Here is a 15,286-nt window from a genome sequence, read left to right as displayed (position 1 = left end):
CTCTGTTTTGCCAGGCCATCGAGGCAGCTCTGTGCCCGCAGCTGCTCGGAGGCTCCGTTATTTGTAGATCATTGACCACGGGCTGGAGTCGGGCAGGGAGAGGAACCCCCCTCCCCCCACCAAGGAGGCGCAGGGCAGCAGCAGAAAAACGCAGAGGCTGTTTTGGGAGGTGTCGCCAGCGTAAGGAGGCAATTTGCACCCCGTGGGGGATAAACCACCCCCGGAGGTCTGAGATGCCCCTCGGGAGGCTGGGCGCGATGCTCGGGCAGCGTGATGTGCCTGTCCCCATCCCGAGTCCTCGCCGTGCTCAGGAGACGCAGTCGCTGCCGGGCAGGGACAGAGTGAAAACACTTGCAATGCAAATGACGGGGAAGCAGGAAATATCTTGACTCACCTGGGAGTGTTAACTGGGGTTAATCTTTAATGCACTAGCAATTTAAACTTCCACAAGCTGACCGGCCGATGTTCCTTCTGGGATTCGGGAGGGGGAAGGACCGATGTCCCCAGCCCTCGGCAGCACAGACAGGGATCTGCACCCCCTCGCAGCTCTGCACTGATCGGGGCTGAGGTTCCTCCTTCCTCCTTGGGGCTGGCCCTCGGTGAGTCATTTTCTGTTAAACGCCGGAGTCTGGGGCAATGCTTTCTCGTTTGAAAAGAAGGAAAGGAAGTAAAGCAGCATCTGAGAGAAACCTATTTCCCTGTCACTAAGAAGCGGAGGTGTAAAGTCTTGCTGAACCGCTTTGCAAGCCATACGCAGTCAGGCATCGGCTGGCGTTGGTGCCTGGGAATGTTCCCAGGATGATTTAATTTACAATTATATCTTTATATCCCTATCTTTATTCAACTCTGCTGAATTACGTGGTTTTAAAAGTGGAAGAGGCAATTGGGTAAATATTTGTGATGAGCTGAAGATCTTTTCTAGACTGACTGACGTTTTCAGTGGACTTTCTGTTCCTAGAGGAGAAGAATCCTTCTTAAGGGAAACGCTTAGAAACGCAAACACGTCTTGCGCTTAGACACCTGCAGTTTGCAATAAAAAAACAACAGGCTGCACACAGGTCTGAAGAACGAAGGTTTAGCTTTTGTCCAAATTAAACTAATTTTCTTGCATCCCAGCCCTGGCCTGGGCTTTCTCTAGTATCTGTTGGAGCACACTCGGGGGTGTCTCCAGGGTGTTACCATGACTGGAGAGCTGCCCAGCAGAAAAGGAGCTGGGGGTGTTGGTCGACAGCCGGCTGAATATGAGCCAGCAGTGTGCCCAGGTGGCCAAGAAGGCCAGCAGCACCCTGGCTGGTACCAGCAATAGTGTGGCCAGCAGGACTGGGGCAATGACCATCCCCCTGTACTGGGCACTGGTGAGGCCCCACCTTGAGTGCTGTGTCCAGTTTTGGGGCCCTCACCACAAAAAAAGACGTTGAGGTGCTGGAGCGTGTCCAGAGAAGGGCACTGGAGCTGGTGAGGGGTCTGGAGCACAAGTCTGGTGAGGAGCGGCTGAGGGAGCTGGGGGTGTTCAGCCTGGAGAAAAGGAGGCTGAGGGGAGACCTTCTCGCTCTCTGCAACCCCCTGAAAGGAGGGGGTAGCCATGGGGGGTCGGGCTCTTCTCCCAAGGAACAGGCCATGGGACAAGAGGAAATGGCCTCAAGTTGTGCCAGGGGAGGCTTAAGATGGATATGAGGAAAAATGTCTTCACCAAAAGGGTTGTCAAGCACTGGACCAGGCTGCCCAGGGCAGTGGTGGAGTCGCCATCCCTGGAGGGATTTACAAGCCGGGCAGACGTGGTGCTGAGGGACATGGGGTAGTGGTGGGCTTGGCAGTGTTGGGTTGATGGTTGGACTTGATGATCTGAAAGGTCCCTTCCAACCTGGACAATTCTATGATTCTGTGACTTGGCTGCCCTGACAGCACCGGTTGCATTGCATTTTCTTTGTCCAAAGATCATGCTGTGCAGCCCACCATGTCTTTGCCCCTTTTTATGAAAGACAGGAAAAGGAATGAAGGAAAAGGCAGGAAATCTGGCCAGTAAGAGAGTTGCTCCAGGGCATTCATAAGGCCTGGGCCTGGGCTGAAAGCTTTCCCCCTTGGTGTTTGCCCGTGTTTGGGTGTCTGAAATCCCTGTGGGATGGGGCAGAGGCACAAAAAGCACTTTGCAGTGTTTGCAAACAGATGAATATGTTTGTACAGGTGGAAATACAGGGAATAACGTGTCCAGCAGAAGTTTCAGGGGTGGTCCCAACCTTCAGAGGTGGTAGCTGAATGTCAGCCACAGTTTTAATTCCTACCTTAATAGTTTGTACAAAGAACTCTCAGAAATTAACTGGTCACTGATCTGAACAGAGTGAGATATGGTATTAATTATGTCATCTCGCTAAAGAAACACACGGTCCTAACAAAGAGACACGGCTTCCCAGATGCACACGGATATAGACCCCACCGACAGCGACAAGGCAAGTAATTATGACTTTTACAAGACTTTTTGTGACAGTGGATAAAATGGAGATGGAAAAGGACCTGGCATTGCAGTGCAAATGGAGGGACAGAGAAGCTGTTTTTCTTACAGACAGTTTGTAGGGTCGATAGGAAGGAAAGAACAGATTCCTTTGCACAGCAAAACACAGCGAGTCAACCCCTCGGCCTTCAGGAACGGCTCATGTTGGAAGGCAGTTGCAAATAGGACGTTGTACGCACCGATTTGTACATGTTTGTAGGTGGTCATGAGCCAACATCAGGCTCACCAGGTGTTGTTTATCCCTTCTCTTTCTTGCGCAGAACAGAGTCAGGCTGACACTGAGCACTGAAGCACCATGTACGAGCTCAACGAAAGCAGCTTTGATCCTATCACCTTCGTCCTGACGGGCATCCCGGGCATGGAGGAGTCCCACATCTGGATCTCTGTCCCCTTCTGTCTGATGTACATCACCGCGGTGTTAGCCAACTCTGTCCTCCTCTTTGTCATCATCACAGACAGGAGCCTCCACGAGCCCATGTATCTCTTCCTCGCTATGCTGGCAGTTTCTGACCTCATGCTTTCAACAACCACAGTGCCCAAAATGCTGGCGATTTTCTGGTTCAGAGCCAGGGAAATTTCCTTTGATGCCTGCATTACACAGATGTTCTTCACCCATTTCAGCTTCATCGTGGAATCATCCGTTCTGCTGGCGATGGCGTTTGACCGCTACGTGGCCGTCTGTGACCCGCTGCGGTACTCTTCAACCTTAACCCCCTCAGTGATCGGGAAAATAGCTGTGACTGCCATCGTCCGGGGGTTCTGCATCATGTTCCCACCCATCTTCCTCCTCAAGCGGCTGCCCTACTGCGGGCACAACGTCATGCCCCACACCTACTGCGAGCACATGGGCATTGCCCGCCTGGCCTGCGCCGACATCAAAGCCAACGTCTGGTACGGGCTGACCACGGCTCTTCTCTCCTCTGGCCTGGACGTTGTGCTCATCGCTGTCTCTTACGCACTGATCCTCAGGGCAGTCTTTCGGCTTCCATCCCCCGAGGCTCGTCTCAAAACCCTGAGCACCTGCGGCTCCCACCTCTGCGTGATCCTCATGTTCTATGTGCCTGCCTTTTTCTCCTTTCTCACGCATCGGTTTGGCCACCAGATCCCAAGTCACGTTCACATCCTCCTGGCCAACCTCTACGTCGTGGTCCCACCAATGCTCAACCCCATTGTGTACGGGGTGAGGACCAGGCAGATCCGGGAGCGTGTCCTCCGCCTCCTCTGCCCCGCGGGGGAGTGCCCGTGTCCTGGGTGGAGGAGCAGATGCTGAGCCAGGGGAGGCGGGGATGCGGGACAGGGTCTGGAACGCAGCACCAAGCACTTCTCACCCTGGAGGAACAGGTTTGCCCAACAGGTTCAAGAGAAGCTGTGTGGCAGGATTTCTGGAAACGTGGGCTTGCGTCATCAGCCCCTTCATTGCTACCGGTTTCTCCCAGAGATGCGTCCCCTGAACGGTCCATCTAGCAGACACTGGGCACAGTTCAGTTGAGGAGCATCAAGGCTCTTACACCTGGTGATTTACCACCACTACTGCTGCTGATTTTGTTTGCTGTCCTACAGCTTCGTTTCTATTTGTTCCTTCACCTGTTATCTCAGTGCCTAGACTGTGAACACCTCATTGGTCATCAGACTGGAGCCTGGTACACGAACCATAGCTGGATTGGCAAAGTGCCGTTTACCATGGCACAGGTGATGATCTGTCCTCCTGTCTTCAAGGGTACAGCTTGCATTGCTGAGGGACCCTGGCACCTCTTGCTGCTGAAGGTGTTTACATGCTGAAGAGCCCTGTGAGGTTGGGAAAAGCTTTATTGGCCTGTGTTTAAGGGAAACATATCCCTTAAACCGCAACGTCCAAAACTGAATTCAAGACTCTAGTACGGAGTGCAAAGGGGCGATGGTCTCCTACATCCTACACAGTCCACAGGGACGTTTTCTGTCTTTTCGAGAACACTGCGCTGCTGAGCAGAGCTCAGCGTGAAGCACATTGCACCTCAGGATCCTCTTCTGCCCATGCAGCTGGCTGATCGCCCACCACTTTGTTGCTGCACATGTGATTTATCCTCCATCACCAAAATAGCCTTGTTGAAGGTTTTGTCTGGTTCCTCTCATTGCTGTATGTACCAGTTGCGTCAATAATACCTTGTTCCACCTGAAGTGAGTGGCAATCTGCCTCAGAAAGTCGTGAAAAGCAGTGCAAACGTGAAGAGTGAGAGCTAGATATTGCTGGAGGAGCAGCAAGGACAGTTCTGCGCATAGAACCATAGAATGGTTTGAGTGGGAAGGGACCTTAAAGATCATCTCATTCCACTCGCCTGCCCTGGGCAGGGACACCTCCCACCAGCCCAGCTTGCTCCAAGCCCCGGCCAACCTGGCCTTGAACCCCTCCAGGGATGGGGCAGCCACAGCTTCTCTGGGCAACCTGGGCCAGGGGCTCACCGCCCTCACAGCCGAGAATTTCTGCCCGAGATCTCAGCTCAGTCTCCCCTCTTGCAGTGGAAACCCCTTCCCCCTCGTCCCATGGCTCCCCTCCCTCATCCAGAGTCCCTCCCCATCTCTGGTATAGGCACCTGTACACAGTTAAAGTTTAATTTTGACATCAATCTGACCAGCAAGGAGAGCCCTTGTCCTTCCCTCTCTGTTCCTCAGCATTGCAGGCCGTCAGAGCAAACTCCCCCGCTGCCTCTGCTGCGGTGAATCTCATCAGTGGCCAGGTCAGCGAGAGGGGAGACTCATCCCAGCACACTGAGCTCCAGCACTGCTGGAGTGTCCCAGGGGGACATGAAGACCCATGGGGACGAGGGAGATGAGGCAACGTGGGAGACCTCAGGGGGAAGCCTGCCAGAATTTCAGGTCTTCTGCTGGAAGGTTGGTGTGTGATGCACGGCGTTTGAGGTGGGTTTTTGCTGCATCGTTATAGTATGGAGGAGCGTGGAGACACCGACACCAGCAGTCGCAGTCCTGTCAGGAGCATTCTGGTTCCTGCAGCCTGGACTACAGCAGGAATGGGCTGTTCCCACAGGGCTGGAGCTTCCCAGCCCGATGGAAAAGTCCCAGCAGTGCCCCCGTCTGCCCAGATCTCAACACCAAAACACAAAGGTCCTTTTGTGCAGTGCTCTGCATCCTGTGGGCGTGGTGGGTAGCACATGCTCAGATGGGACTGGTTGGTCCTCTCGTCCTGACAGCAGAGTCCCGGTGGCCATTCTGGCTCAGCTGTTAAGTGCCAGGGCTTCTGTAACCCATTGCGAAACCTGCAGCGTGAGTTGCTGTTGGCTCTGAGTAGGCGATGCTCTTGGTCCTTGCTCAGGGCCGCAGAGAGCAGCGACGGCTGCAGCAGGTCTCAGAACATCCTCCACGGAGGTCGGGCAGAGTGGTCCTGCTCCCTGCACAGCCCCGGCTTGGCCAACGTGCAGGGTTGAAGAGGCCCCACTGCTGGCCCTCCACAAGCTCCTCTGGCTCTGGTGGCTCCTGGGGTTGTGAAGCACTAAACCACCAGGGTCCTGCAAAGCTGCGGCAGCAGGTTCCTTTCCACCATGTGAAGGAACTCTGGGATGAGGAAGAGGAGGGAATGTACCAGAGCCCAGAGACCTTTCCTTCATGCTTTCCTTCACGTTCTGCTGGGTGGGATGCCGAGACAAATGCTTGCTTCTCCTCACTGCATCATACCTGCTGTTGGCTGCACTTTTCTCTTACACACCACTGAGGCACAGGGGGGCTGGGCACTTTTTGGTCACCTCCTGAGCTCAGGAGCTTCCCTGGGTCTGGCCAGTATAACCCTTCCTCATCCAGGCAGCAGCCAGAGTCTTCTGATGGCAGCGATTAGGGAGCCCTTTCTGAAGGTTCACTCTCCACAGTCCAGCTCTCGCAGCCGGGCTGCTCTGACCCTGCTTCAGCTGTGGGACCTGACGAAGGGTCTGGTGTGTTCATGTCGGCAGTCACAAGACGGAGCGGATCATCCAGTCATTTCTGCAGAACGTCCTTTTTTCCCTGACAAAGAGGGCGGAGAGCACTTGCCAAGCTGACTGTACCGCAAAGCCATTTCAGACCTGCCCGTGGTGGGGAAGCCACCTCGAAGGCAGCCACGGCCACATGCCTGGACCTCGGAGGTGCCTCCTTTGGAGGGGCTGGTGACCCTGGAGATGCTAAGGAACATCTCTCCCTAGGTCTGGGCCCCACGAAATGTCATGCCCTGCATCAGGGCTGGAGGCAGCAGAGTGCTGAGGGCTCTGGCTGAGGCCGATCAAGCCCAATGTCCCTGATGGAGAGCAGGAGCAATGAGTGCTCTGAGGGACCAGGCTTGTTCACAGCTGAATGACACAGGAGATGACACCGACACAGCAACCAAAACCCTGCTCTGCCCCAGTCTTCCCAGTAACGCTGCTACAACTTCAAAAGAAAAGGGAAAGAAAGAGAGTTGCAATTTCAGATCAGAAAAAAACCCCAAAGTTCTTAATTCTTTCACCACATTTATTTTTTCTTTGGTGTTTTTTTTTTTTTTCTGATTTCATCAAAGCTGGGAACCCTGCGACAGGCACAGGGGAAATGAAAGTCTGTTCATTAAAAGCTGTTTGCTTAACAGTGAAGATAACAGAGCTGGTTACAAAAGCTGCTCATATCGTTGGATTCTTTTTTTTGATGTCCTCAAAACATTTGTGTTTGTGTTGGCTTTCTTAGCAAAAGAAGGAGTATTTACACAGAGCAGTCCACGTGATTTCTGATAGAAGACGGAGCTGTGAGAAAGAAAATGTGTCAGGAGAGCAAGGCGTTATAGGCAGCACATGGATAGGCTTAGACAGAAATAGATGCTTTAAGGTCTTTAGGGCATGGAGGACCTGGAGCAGCTGTCACAGGGGCTGCAGCAGACTTGGAGGTTGGGGTGAGATGTGAGACAGGTCGTGGCTGCAAGAGGCTTGTTTGCCGATTCAGAAGGTCTCCTCCAGCCCTCCCTGAAAACAAGAACTTGTTGACAAAGCAACCCTCTGCTGAAGAGTTTTCTCCTGAAAGCCTTTTGGCCAGCTCTAGTAACAACCGAGCTGCCATCTAAATTCATCAGTATTAAAGAACCATATAGCTCACTGGTGTCTCTGTTGCACACTTCAACTTCCAAGGTTGTTTCAGAGAATCACAGGCTGGCCGGGGTTGGAAGGGACCTCTGGAGACCATCCAGTCCCACCCCCTGCCAGAGCAGGGTCACCTGGAGCAGGGTCACCCAGAGCAGGTGGCACAGGAACGCGTCCAGGCAGGTTTGGAATGTCTCCAGAGACGGAGACTCCACCACCTCTCTGGGCAGCCTGTGCCAGGGCTCTGCCACCCTCACAGCAAAGAAGTTCCTCCTCATGGTGAGATGGAACTTCCTATGGTCAAGTTTGTGCCCGTTACCTCTTGTCCTGTTGCTGGGCACCACTGAAAAGAGCCTGGCCCCATCAGGCCAGGCCCCATTTCTGCCACCTTCTTCACTGCTTCCCCTCTTCGTTCTCTCCTTGGTGATGAACTTTGAATGCATTTAACTCTGAGCACAACAGCAGCGCAGCCAAAATGAGTGAGTGTGCTCAGAGGTGGCACAAGCCCAAGCATGGTCCTGAGCAGGGACCCTTTCATAACTGCCCAGGAGTCTTCTGCCATCGTATCCCATATGCCATCAAATACCTCCATCCCTGGGGGGATTTAAAAGCCAGGCAGACGTGGTGCTGAGGGACATGGGTTAGTAGTGGGTTTGTCAGTGTTGGGATGATGGTTGGACTCGATGATCTGAAAGGTCCCTTCCAACCTGGACAATTCTACGATTCCATGATTATCATCTTCTAGTGGGAGGAAGGATCTCCCTGAGCAGGTGCTGCATGAATGCGAAACAAAAGACCTACCTCCAAATTGCTTCCAACCCAAGTATAAATGATGGAAAACGGGTAGGGAATGGCACCACCGGAAGAGTTCTGGCCCACGTGCTAGGTTCTTGTGCTGACCTGCTGGCACTTTGCTCAGGGTGATGTTTCTCCAGTGAGTGGTCCTCAGCGCTCGGAGATCCTCTCCCAGGGCGATGCATTCCTGCAGGGACCCACATCTTCACCTGCATTTTAGCAGCCATCTTGGGATGGGCTGTGTGTCAGTGCACTTCATGGATCTTTCTGCTTCTCTGGGTTTCCAGGATCAGTTTTATACAAGCGAGGAGGCAGTTTTTAACTCGCAGCCCTTGTGCTGCTCTGCTCCTTGGATAGATGTGGTGGCCGGGTCAGGGAGCAAACTGCACAGGCAAATGCCCCTGAGTCAATGAATCACTAGCTTAGCAATTAATGTCCAAAGGGGCATGCATAATGGGATATTAGCCAGCTGATCAGGAAGATTTGTATTTCTAATGTGGTTAAAATGTTAGCTTAATAACTCACACGAGTTGTGAAACCAGAACTTCTGCACTTGGTATTTAATTTCCCACTCTTGAAAGACGTATTGTTTTTTAGCGCAGTTGGTGTGGTAGGCTATGTTTGGATAAGTTTGTTTAGGTTGCAAGGACCCTTTCCAGGGGAGGAGGAAGGGATGTTGACTGCATTTTTTTTTTCCATGGCATCCACGAGGTGCATGTGCAAAGTAAATGAAATCTCAAAAACGTTGGGAGGTAAGTGGAAGTCAACGGAGTCAGCGTAAGAAACGCTCCCCTGTCCTCCGTGAATGCGTGGGCAGGCTTCTCGTCCTGACGTGCACTGAGAAGGAGTCAAGCCTGCGCCTGAAGTGGAGATCAGGCTTCGGGTTTGTGCTGAGTCAAGGTCTAAGCATATGTTTTAAAGGAAAATGCTCTTCAAGTGTATTTGAATGCTTTGCTGAATAGTCAGAGACAAGCACGGCTCTCATCATGAACAAAGCCTCGAGTGTCCCGAGTTAAAGGACCCTATTTCCATTCATTTTTATTGCTGTTTACAAACAATGGTGCTTTATTAATTGTTCTTTGTCTGCAGAGCTCTGTGGGTAATAAATTACAGCAGCAAAGCTTAATGGTTTTACTTCATCTCACCTCCGTCATCATAACGTCTTAGCAAATGTTAGTTAATTAATAAAAATCCCCACTACGCAGACAGGCAGATAACAAATAGCACATCCTTGTAAGCTGTCCTGCCTAAAAGGAGATGGTAACTCAGCAGCCAGGACGAAGTTATTGGTGGATTGGTTTGCTCTAATGTCCCTGCTGGTCCCCAAAGGTCCCCAGTAGCTTCTCCGAAGGGTCGCGGCAGCGTGAAGCTGTTGGCTGCAGTTCCCCTGACCCCACCACACAGTCTGCTCGGGGCCTCTGCAGGTTTCCAGAGGGGGAACGGCAGTACAATAAATCCATTGCTCTCTTCTAAAATCAGAAATGAGGACAAAATCAGCTAAAAGGCTTCTATAGCAGGAATATCTGCTGGTCTCTCTCTCAGAGCTCCCAAATTCCTCTCCATTGTGGTTCACAAAAAGCTAAAACAGGTCCCTAAAACTGGTCCCAAAGTGTTTTCAGTTTAGGGTATGGACGAGGTTGCTTTGGGGACAACCTGAAGGGTCCGCTGGGCTTGTACAGTCCCCAACCAATTAGCACAGTAGTAGGAAATGCCCAGGGAAAACAAACTGGTGATGTCCCCGGTGCTTTTCGCCACCTGCGTCAGGGTAGGAGCACAACCATCCGTGCCCCAGGGCACTCTCCCGGTATGAGCACCCATATACCCTCCCGGTATAAGGCTCAGGCTCCGTCCGAGCAGCATCCCAGCATCCCACTGCTGGCACAGCGGGCGGGTCTGTTGGCTGGGACACGGCACTGCTGTTTCAACTGGATTTGGTGAGGTAGAGACGGATTAGAGAGATGGGGAGATGGTGGGGGTCCACGCGAGGATTTATTGTGTGAGATAGGCAGGTGGTTCTGGCTGCATTATCCCAAATTCCCTGCATGAGCGTGGCAGGGAGCACTGGGCAACGTGCTTCCCAAGGGGATGGAAGGAGCATGCTCCTCCTGCTCAGTGCTTCCAGACGTGTGGATGTAAAGGGAGCAAGAATGGACCTGTCTTCTTCTAATACTTAAAGTAGTGCACTGGGTGGGAATTAGGACAGAAGTTTGCCTGTAAATTTTCCGTATTTTCTAAAACAAGTAGTGCCAGGGAGTTTGGAGGGTTTCATTATTTATTTTGCACTGGCTCAATAGCACCTGGGAATCCAGCAGCAGCTCAGAGCCCTGGTTTATGCTCCATGGACATGATGCATAAGGTGGCAGCTCCTGACACACAGCTGCTCACTCCTCGCGGAGTATAAATCCCCCTTTTAGACCCTGGACGTTTCGATAATGCCCTGCTCCTGGTGCCTTTGAATTTTGTCTCTTTGCATATCTGACAAGGGAATGTCTCCAGATTCCTGGGTGACCGGCCACTGCAGAGCTTTTGAGATGAAAGGGGCTCTGCCCTGCCTTTCCCTCGCTTTGCTCTTGGTGGAGCGAGCTCACACACAGTTACAGAGACAGACTTTTTGTAGGGGTTGATACGGGCAGGCAAAGTCCCAAGAAGGACAGGACTGAACCAAGCTCCTTGTGACCTGATTTTGCAGGTAGAATCATAGAATCATAGAATCTGTTGGGTTGGAAAGGACCTTTAAATGCCATCCAGTCCCACCCCCCTGCAGTAAGCAGGGACATCTTCAACTAGATCAGGTTGCTCAGAGCCTCATCCAGCCTGGCCTTGAATGTCTCCAGGGATGGGGCCTCCACCACCTCTCTGGGCAACCCGGGCCAGCGTCTCACCACCCTTGTTGTAAAGAACGTTCTTCCTGATGTCTGATCTAAACCTGCCCTGCTCTAGTTTAAAACCAAACAGCTCCGAGTCGCTAACGCTGGGTGTCCCAGTCACTTAAAGCTGGGAGTTCTGCGAACAGGAGCCCAGGGCAGGATGAGCAGGGCACGTGCCTTCTTTGTGGCAGTCATGGGAGAGCAGCGAATTTTCCGTAATATATTTCCAATCCTGGAGAATTCTCAGTTGCTGCATAAGTGGCGGTCACACCCAAGTGTGTCACTTAGAGAAACATTTACGCAGTCACTGTTTCAAGAGTGAATCTCCTGTATGTTTTCCTCCAGTTCCCAGAAGCTGCAGGCAGAAGACTCTCCTTATTTCAAAGACTCAAACAGCAGAAATGATGGTACCTCACTGAGATGAAGGGACCTGAATAGTGCAGAGGAACCCTGATGGAGCGAATTGCACAACATTTAACACTCCCAGATAAAATGAGGTTCAGAAGTGTAAGTGTCTGTGCTGTGAGCAATGTTAATCATTAATTCCGCTCCCCTTTGTGTCCCGGGTATCATTCCGCTGCTGTTAGAGCCTTTCTTTTTACCATCACACAGCTCCTGCAAGAGGAAAACGAAATGTTGCATCCAGCCATGTCGACACTTAACCTGTCGGGCTCCCACCCCGCATTCTTCATCTTGGTGGGGATACCTGGCATGGAGAAGTCTCACACCTGGATCTCCATCCCAGTCTGCATGATGTACTCTGCTGCCCTTCTGGGGAACTCGGTCCTGCTGGTCACTGTCGTGAAGGAGCGCAGCCTCCACGAGCCCATGTACATCTTCCTGTGCATGCTGGCAGCCTGCGACCTGCTGTTGTCCACTGCCACTGTGCCCAAAACCCTCAGCGTCCTCTGGTCTCTGTCCACCCAGATCTCTTTCAGTGGCTGCCTGGCGCAGATGTTCTCCATCTATTTCGTTTTTGTGGCAGAATCAGCCATTTTACTGGCGATGGCCTTTGATCGGTACATCGCCATTTGCGACCCGCTGCGATACACGGCCATCCTGACGTGCTCTGTCGTGGGGAAGGTTGGCGTGGTGGCTTTAATCAGGAGTTTCTGCATCATGTTCCCCGCCATCTTCCTCCTCAAGCGGCTGCCCTACTGCGGGCACAACGTCATGCCCCACACCTACTGTGAGCACATCGGCGTGGCCCGCCTGGCCTGTGCCGACATCTCCATCAACATCTGGTATGGGGTAGCTGCTGGCTTCCTTTCAGCGGGCTTGGACGCCATCTCCATCGCCATCTCCTATGTGCTGATCTTCAGGTGCCTCTGGGGGCTGCCGTCCCCACGCACCTCCTCCAAGGCTCTGCACACCTGTGGCTCCCACCTCTGTGTCATCACCATGTTTTACACCCCGGCCTTCTTCTCCTTCCTAGCGCACCGTTTCGGCCAGCATGTTCCTCAGCATGTCCTCATCTCCTTGGCCAACTTCTACGTCGTGGTGCCGCCCATGCTCAACCCCATCGTCTATGGGGTGAGAACAAGGCAGATTCGGGAGCATGTGGCTCACCTGCTGAGGCTGGGGGGCTTGAGCTGCAGGGCATAGCCGGGCAGGCAGGAACAGGCAACCGGGATGGGCAAGAGGGATGAAATGAAGCTTTGAGAAGAGGGAAATGAATGAAAGACAGCGGGGACCTGGCAAACAGATGGGAATGTTTTCAAAATGAGTGTGTTCAATGGACATCAACATCCAACCCATAGCTCTGCTGCAGAGAGGCTGGACAGGTTCCCAGGTGCGAAAGAACTCATTGGGACAGTCGGAGCCGGACACCGGGGACTACCACTGTTCCCCTGTTCCTGGGATCTCCTGCGTTGTCCTGAACCCACCACTGCTGGGTATTTGTACAGCCAAAGCCTTTGTAAGCAAAATACAGTTTCTGAGTTCTTAAGGTGCTTTTGTGGACCTTATGAAACACAGACCATTAAAGTAGTACATATAATATGCGTGCCTGTTATCTCGGTATAGAAACGTCTCTGCTCGAGCTGTGTATCGTCTCCGCGGGATGGGAACAGCCGTGGCTGGGGCAGTGATGGTCCCTTGAAGGCACTCAGGTCTGGGAACACCCGTTGGGTCTCCTCTCTCCTGCTGCCCTCTCAGAAGGCTGCAATGACGCGGCGATGGCGGGAGCCCTGCTCCTCTGCCCCGCTCAGCTCTTTGCACCAGAGCCAGCTGTCCCCTGGGCAGCCTGACAGCAGGGAGATGGCTTGGCAGCCCCCCAGATGGTCAGGTCCCCGTCTCCCTCCCTGGCTATGAGCTGTGGGAAGGATGCAGGCTTTGCTGCCCACAGTGCGGCTTTCCTTCACTGCTGCTCCTCAGAGCTGTGCGCTCAGCTGTGCTGTGGGCAAGGGTGGGAAGATCCGATGTCTTCAGGCTGAGCTTTGGGGTGAAGGGGGACTCAGTGGCAACAGGAGACATCCAGGTCCTCTCTTAGCATCTCTGGCTCTGGGCTCCCAAGGCATGCGCAGAGCCAGTCTGGCTTCCAAGCATGAGGAAACCCCTGCTAGATAATGTCGGATGCAACTGAAGTACAACACATTTGCACTGATCGCACATGAGGTGTAACTGAGCCAAGTCCAGCAGGACGGGGGTCTCCAACTCCCCAAACCTCCTCTCCCACCATTTTCATCGAGGTCTGTCTTGGGGCAGCCAGCTAGGAAGGAAACTGGGAGAAAACCTATCAACTGTGGCAGTGAAAATGTGACTTTACTTGTCATCAGTACTCCTCTGTCAAGTATCTCAAAGTGTTTTACAAATATTCATACCCTCACTAGTGACACCGGCAAGCCAGTTGTTAGTGTATTTTCTGTAGTAGGACCACATCCACTGAGAAAGGGAGGTGTGACCAGCCCGTTGCCTAAGGAGGACGGTGTGGGTCACTACAGAAATACAGGCATGGGCAGTGACATAGCATTTATGTTAGTGAAAGCTGAGATAACAGTTTTGAAGCCTGTCTAGCGGTGCTAACACATACAAGAACCACCCTTTTTCTCTGTCTACCTCCTGGCTTGAATTTCCAGGCTCCTTCTCCATCCCTTTCTGCTCCCAGAATGGCCTAGCTCTAGATTTGGATGCCAGCTTTAGCTCAGAGAAGTCCCTAACATGCCCCCTGGAAGCTAGGAGGTGGGTCCACCTGGATGTGTCTGCTACTGCCCTGCTGGATTTGTACCTCAGGTGTGGACAAAGCAGCTAGCCTGGTGGTACCTGGTGGCCAGAGCAGGGGTTTAATACCGCGGTGCTCCATAGCGTGGTCCGGTCTTGGAGTCTTTGGGACCGAGCTGCTGGCTCACATGGGTGGAGCATGGGTCTGTCCCCCCCCATTCCCGATGTCACACCCCAATGAACAGGCAGTTTTAGTGGGGGTGACTCCTCTCTGCCCTGTTTTCAAGGAAAATGGACCTGGTTTAGGTCTGTGAATGGAGCGGAGGGCAGAGGTGTCCTCCCAGAGCCTGACTGTGCCTGCAGGGTGGGGATGGAGACTGTCCCTGTCCTCGGGTCTTCTCTTCTGCCGTGACACTGTCCCCCGGGGCAGTATTTCTGGTGCATCCCTGCTGACCAAATTTTACTGAATTTTACAGACACCTCCAGCAACGCCAAAGTCTCCAGTGAGCCTCAGACTTCTTTAGATTGTGGTGCACATTTCATTTCAGATTTTGCCTGTGAATATTTCCATTCACATTTTTAACTGCAGATTCATCCCAGCCAGAGCCTTTGGGAACCGGACTCGGGCAAGTGGAGATCAGCAGGTCTGGATAACATGCGCCTGAGGGGCCCGGAAGAGCCGGTGGAGGAGCCACCAGGCCTGCAAGTCTTCCTCAAGTATCCCCAGGCTTAGCAAAACTAGTGAAAAAAAAAAAAAAGAAACAAGAAAAAAAGAAACTCTTTCTGACATGTGCCAATATTAAAAAGGAGAAGTAGGATTATTGCAGAAATCTGAAACTGCTTAGTTTGACATTAGCTCTGAATAAAATAATGGAAAAGTGAATATGAGACTTGATCAATAA

At 52.5% G+C, this 15,286-nt stretch overlaps 2 protein-coding genes across 4 annotated transcripts; both read left to right on the top strand.

Moving 5' to 3' along the window:
- The first annotated feature begins 471 nt into the window (after window positions 1-471).
- Window positions 472-4,649, top strand: LOC134512854 (olfactory receptor 52B2-like). Of its 2 annotated transcripts, none has more exons than XM_063328663.1 (2): window positions 472-599; window positions 2,767-4,643. In XM_063328663.1, exon 2 carries the CDS (start codon window positions 2,802-2,804, stop codon window positions 3,774-3,776), a length of 975 nt encoding a protein of 324 aa, XP_063184733.1. In that variant the 5' UTR covers window positions 472-599; window positions 2,767-2,801; the 3' UTR covers window positions 3,777-4,643. The 2 variants fall into 2 exon arrangements, with proteins under 2 accessions (XP_063184733.1, XP_063184742.1); XM_063328672.1 differs by having other exon boundaries at window positions 482-599; window positions 2,772-4,649.
- A 7,224-nt stretch (window positions 4,650-11,873) lies between these two features.
- On the top strand, window positions 11,874-13,195 carry LOC134515995 (olfactory receptor 52B2-like). 2 transcript variants are annotated; one of them, XM_063335878.1, is made up of 2 exons: window positions 11,874-12,788; window positions 13,175-13,195. In XM_063335878.1, the coding sequence occupies exons 1-2, from the start codon at window positions 11,874-11,876 to the stop codon at window positions 13,193-13,195; spliced, it is 936 nt and encodes a 311-aa protein (XP_063191948.1). The 2 variants fall into 2 exon arrangements, with proteins under 2 accessions (XP_063191948.1, XP_063191864.1); XM_063335794.1 differs by lacking the exon at window positions 13,175-13,195 and having other exon boundaries at window positions 11,874-12,830.
- The last annotated feature ends 2,091 nt before the right edge of the window (window positions 13,196-15,286 follow it).

This window comes from Chroicocephalus ridibundus, chromosome 1 (assembly GCF_963924245.1).
Source record: "Chroicocephalus ridibundus chromosome 1, bChrRid1.1, whole genome shotgun sequence".
NCBI lineage: Eukaryota > Metazoa > Chordata > Aves > Charadriiformes > Laridae > Chroicocephalus > Chroicocephalus ridibundus.
The sequence above is the reverse complement of the archived record's forward strand: the minus strand, read 5'-3'. Positions and strand labels throughout refer to the sequence as shown.